Source organism: Plasmodium cynomolgi, chromosome 2, assembly GCF_000321355.1.
Source record: "Plasmodium cynomolgi strain B DNA, chromosome 2, whole genome shotgun sequence".
In the NCBI taxonomy this organism is placed as follows: domain Eukaryota; phylum Apicomplexa; class Aconoidasida; order Haemosporida; family Plasmodiidae; genus Plasmodium; species Plasmodium cynomolgi.
Genome location: NC_020395.1, coordinates 22,702 through 28,828, shown reverse-complemented (window position 1 = coordinate 28,828; position 6,127 = coordinate 22,702). Strand labels below are relative to the sequence as shown.

The 6,127-nt window shown below is 25.7% G+C and overlaps 1 protein-coding gene across 1 annotated transcript; it reads right to left on the bottom strand.

Annotated features, from left to right (window-relative positions):
• Positions 1-1,575: 1,575 nt before the first annotated feature.
• On the bottom strand, positions 1,576-2,040 carry PCYB_021070 (VIR-like CYIR protein; the record flags this gene model as incomplete). Its single annotated transcript, XM_004220457.1, has 1 exon — positions 1,576-2,040. A coding segment is annotated over one exon (465 nt), but the record flags the coding sequence as incomplete, so codon positions are not given.
• Positions 2,041-6,127: the final 4,087 nt, after the last annotated feature.

Genomic DNA, 6,127 nt, shown 5'->3' with positions numbered 1-6,127 from the left:
AGAATAGGCAGAATAGGCATAATAGGAAGAATAGGAAGAATAGGCAGAATTGGCAGAATAGACAGAATAGACAGAATATGCCCACAATAATGTTGCCTAATGCTCGATTAGGGGGATATTTTAAAATTTGCAATTATTCATTTATTTTCATTGGTTAACTTGTGCACAAATTGGTAAGTGTGAATTTTTCCACATTCGAAATTTTTAAAAATGAAAAAAAGAAATATTTTTTATTCATTTTTTATAACTACTGATTAAGAATTATAATTATTATTGCAAAGGTTTGTTTTTCACTTAGTTGTATAAAAAATTATGGAAAAGCGTTAATTGTTTTAATGTGTAGTTAGGTGCTTACTATATGAATACTCAGAAAATGAAAACCACAACTAACAAACGTGTATGTTTATCATTTCCATCATATTCGTTGTATAATGTAAAAATTCACATCTTTAAGTATGCATGCATAATGGGTGAAAAATAATTTTCATAAGTTTTCAATATAATTACGACACTGGAAATTAAATTACATAGCATTGTTGAGCATACAAGAAAGGAAAACATTTCAGAGCAAACATAAATATATTACACTTAGTGAATATTTTATGTCAATATCATTGTTGCAAAGCTGCAAAAAAAACTATTATATATAAAATAAATCAGTTTATATTTGAAGTGTCCCATAGTACTTCTCTTTTTTTTTCTGATTGCCTTTTCTGCATAAGAGAAGGAATAATATGACTGACACTACATTCAACATTGTTATGCAAAAAAGTTGCCTATACATGTAATGTTATAACATTGAGTATTATGCAGGACAATATGCTATGTAATTTGTTCTGCTATCTCTATTTTTTCCACCTGATTTGATCATATACTCTATGTATTCTTTAGGCACTCCATGCATGTTGTTAATAGGGCTTTTATTCTTATGAATGAGCTTATTGAACAATGATCTTAATGGTGTAAACTAATATACAAAAGAAAATATTATGTAACATGTAAAATAATTATGTTATAATAATGATTATATTGTAAAAACGCGTTGTTACAACGTATATATAATATTAATTTTGTAAATTTAATTTTTGTGTACGTTGTATAAAATGGTAGAAAGAGATGCTATTCCAAGAAGTGATAAATCTGCTGGCATAACAATTGGATTAGAAACTGCAGATTCAGTAGGAGTAAGATCAACATAAGTTTATTTGTCCACATGTGAATGCACAGGTATAGGTCCTACGTCTATGTCTGTAGCTAAATTTTGTTTTGCTCTTTCCATATATGTATCTCCGCCTATTTCTACGCTTACTTCTACTTGTCTCTGTCCCTCGACTACTTCTACTTGTCGTTGTATCTCATCTACTTCTGCATGTTCCTGTCTCTCGCCTACTAATACTTGTACTTCTTCATGGTCTCCTCTTTCTTTTCCTTCCACTGTAACTCCTCCTAGTCCATCCTTTGCAGCTAAAGATAGTTGTATTCCATCTCAGGTTCAGATTCTCCTTGATTGGTTCTAGCTGAAGGTTGTAGTTCTTTTGGAACACGCTCTTCTGCACGAGAAGGGTCCAATACTACATCTTGGTGGAATATTGAAACATCAGGAATATTTATTGGATTATAAGTTCTACATTTATTATAATAAGATTGATAATTATTTTTATCTTCAGAAAATAAACTATCAAAACTTGTGTATGGCAAGTTCAAACCTTGAATGTAAATTTTATATTTTCGACATTCATCGTTATCATCTTTTTTATTACTGATTTCGTAGTAATTTAAGCAATGTTCATGAATATTCTTTTTATATACAATATCTTTCATAGCAGGAATATTCGATTCCGGATTGCATTTGTATTGTTCTACTCTGTAGCTACCATAATCATTATAAAGCGTCCATCCTTTATGTAGTTCACGAATAGTTTCTTTATAAACATCTCGAGTTTCAGAAGCTAATATTCGTTTTACTTCATAATATATCCAGTATTTTATAAGTTTGCAGCGGCATACTGAATGATATTCATCATTTTCTATGATTTCCATATATTCAAAAAATTTACGAGCTTCATACAAAGATCATCAATTTGCCTGAAATTTTTAGCATCAGTATAAAAATGTATACAATAGCTCTCATAATTGCGTATATCGGTAACTTTCTTCCATTCATCGTGTAATATGCTTGAAGCTAATTTATCTACGTCTATATCCTAAAATTAAATATAAGAAAATTAAAATATATGTAGAATTAAATATATACTTTAAAGAAAATAAAAAGAAAAAAGCATTAATGTATTTTAAAAAGAAAAAATTAATATTAAAATGTGATAAGTTAAAACATCTTCATAATAAATAAAAATATACTTCTTTGGCCATTTTTATGATTTAATTTTAATACGGAAAAATATAATAGAAGAAAATGCAATTCGTTTTTGAATATACTTATTTGAATTTATATATTTTAATACCCTGTCGCGCACTGTTTGTAATCTGCTTATCTATTTATAAATATTAATTTTACGTATTAAACAATATAACGATTTATATGATGATCATATTTCCCTGTTACATCCTGTTTATTGATGTAGCAGCATAATTGTACTTTTATAAAAATTAAGTTTCCAATTGGGAAAGAATATGATTAATCGTTAGAGAAATATAGTAGTTCATGAAAGTGAAAGAGAAATAACTCTGCTATATTTTTGCACATTGATAGGTGTAGTAGTTTGTATACTTCATGCCTTTTAAGGGTTTTATCAGGTAAAAAATTTCTATATATAATGGTAGTATGTACTTATATATATACACTTGAAATATGTTATCTATATTTACTGCCAGTATAACGCAAAAATGCAGATTATTTACTAGTGTAGAATATCTTTTTTATTTAATATATATAATGACAACAAATTTTATAATAATATGCACATATCCTCTAAATTTATAAAATAGATCTGTTTTGTTATTTTAAAATGTTGAAAGCTTTTACGATTAGAAAAATGGGAACTTTAATTAATTGCATTACTTCTATATGAAAGTGATATGCATTATGAGCAATATGTTGGTGAAAAGATGAATAGTATTGATACATATAACTTTATTCCAAATTTGTGAAAAAAAATTGTGCAAATTATTTCGTTTTTTTGTACTACTTCTTCAATACCTCTCTATTATATCCCCCCCTTTTCAGATAATCATAAAGTTCATGTAAATGGTTATTTTATATTTTGCGAAAATTTTTATGTTATAATTATAAAGTTTACTATTCGAAAGAGTATTGATGTAATTCTTATAATAATTATTCCTAGCAACATATTTGGAATTTTTTGCAAAGAGTACTGTTTAAAAGTAACACTTTTTACTTACTCTTCACGGAGTGCATTAGAGAGAATGTGAACGATTTGGAGTGAAAAATATTAGGAATAAACTACGATTAGTAATTACAAACTAGTTACACAAAAAATTTTTTGATAATCGTTTCAAGTTGTTTTAATTGTTTTATTTTTTTTTTATAAAATGATAATCTATGTATACAGTTATTAATTGTTATTTTAAATTATAAAAATTGTCTTAAATATGGAAAATTATTCGATTTTTAAAAAAAAAAACTAAATATAAAAAAATTTTTATTAAAACGTATCAGCAAAAAATATAGTGATAAAAAAAAGGAATATACCTTAATAAAACGAAATAATCAATTGTTTAATACGAGTGTCTAAAAATGTACAAACGTTCCCTATTGGATAATAAAAATGAATGACTATAATGGTCGGCATATTATATACCCACCATTTTTAGCATAATGCATATATTTATTTATTTTTAATATATAAGAAAAGATTTACAGTTAATCTGGAATAGTATTGCAGTATTCATGTAAAGAAGAACGACTGATGTATTTGTAAAAAAGGAAAAAAGATTACTCCTCTTGCCAATTTAAAAGGTTTTTATTAAAATTTGTTTTATACGAATCAAACTATTTAGAAATATTAGGCAATAGATACGTGGTGTAAGAGAAATAAAAAGTTGAATTCGCTAAATTCTTTTATTCAACAATTCTGACAATAAATAATGTATAATAAATTATTTATTAATGAGCACACTAGAAGTTGACTATTCAGGATGGCATAGAATCATAGTGCTTTCTTAGTAAATTATATTTAAATAATGAAAGCGGGAAAATAAACGGCTATAGGTAAAGATGTACTTCTCATCATTTGTTCATATTTATATTATTCAGTGTATTTATTAGCACAATAATTATAAACTGTACACGTGCTAAATTGAATCTTTTTATTTAAATTATATATGTATTGAAAAAATAAACGATTATGAATACTTATTTTATGAATTTATTCCTTATGTAATATCTTTGATGATAATAGAGGGAAATATTTAATTTATGCATTCAGATTAATGTTATGCATAAAGGTGGTATAAAATGAACGGACTAAATGTGGTATAATCAATAATTAAGAAAAATTGACTATTGTAAACATGGGGAAAAAATGTATTATTTTTATTACAGTTTATATTGATGATGTAGAGAGATATTATATAGTAATTGCCCACCTTTAAAATATTTGTCCATTTTACCCATTTTCTTTAATCATGGATTATCATTGCAGTAGTGAATTATATTTTTATTTTTTAATGATGCACATATTTATTACTATTTTTTTTGTGATTAAATATTTGTACTTTTTTAATAAGAAAGTTGATGAAGTATAACATAAATGGGACAATCTTATTATCTTAACAAAACGACCTGATGTTTCAATAATATATTTGAAGTAGGATTATGCACCAAGGTGCACAAAGCGAATATTTGTTATTGTATATATTTTTATTAAAGTGCAAAGAGATAGATAGGAGAAGTACCCAAAGGGAAATTTTAATAGATCTTTTATATCTATTGACTTAGTAAAAAAAATGTGCGTGGTAATGCAAAAAATGATAATATTTGTCATTAACATGTTGAATAATATTATTTTTTTTCATCAGTTTAACTGCATTAATATTGCGCTTTGCATGCAAAAATATACGGAACTGTCATTATAACATTTTAGACCAATTTATCCGTATAAAAATGGAAGTATCCTATTAGAATGTGCATTAAGGATAATTTTCCTATAAGGTAAATGGCATATTTATATTTCAATTAATTTTCATTTTTACTACTTATTTGTTTTTTTTTATTAGTTACATATCATTTGGGTGTTCCAAATAAATGTTTACCTTTTCTTGGTAATCGTAATAGCTTTACTCGTTTATTGAAGTTAAATTTGCTTTTGTGCATACATATATTCATTTATTAATCTCTATTTGTTTGTTTGTCTTTTCCAAGAAATAATTATATCTATTAATTACATAATGTGAAGAATGTATTATTTTAATACCGATATTATAATATCCATTTAAGAGCAATATTTAACAGTGCATTAATATTTTACGATAGCTATTTATTTTTATAAATAATTTTTAATTATATATTTTGTTTTTAGCATAACATAGGAATGCGTTTAGCTAATCCATAAAGTTGTTTTACTTGACGAGATGCATAACTTATATTGCTAAAAATTGCATGCACAAAAGGGTAGGTCGTTTAATAGTATAAGTTGCATTTCATTTTTTTAAGCTGCTTAATTTGTGCACTATAATTTTACAAAAAAAATGTGTACATATCTGTTGAAGAAATAATATACACTTTAAATGCACTCATTGCACATATTTAAAGAAAAAAATTTTTAAAAAAGAATGTTTCCACTTTTGCATGCTCAATAATAATAGGAAGAATTACCTTCAGATGGCAAATTTTTAAAAGAGGATGAACTTAACGGTTGTCCATTACGCTATTCAGTCTGATAATTAAATAAGGCATTTTCGTATACATTATCCTTTTTATACAAAAAAAGCAAAAAATTTTACAATTTTTTCATTGGAAAAATTAAATGTTAACAATGTGATAATAATTCATAGGTAAACATTATGATGATCGTAAATATGCGTGGATTATAGGCGCACATAACGAAGACGTAAAAAGGGAATATATGTAAATTTGAAACAAATGAACACATTTATGTATGCACAAAAAATTGTCCATAATGGGGAAGAAGGTATATAATATTTTTCT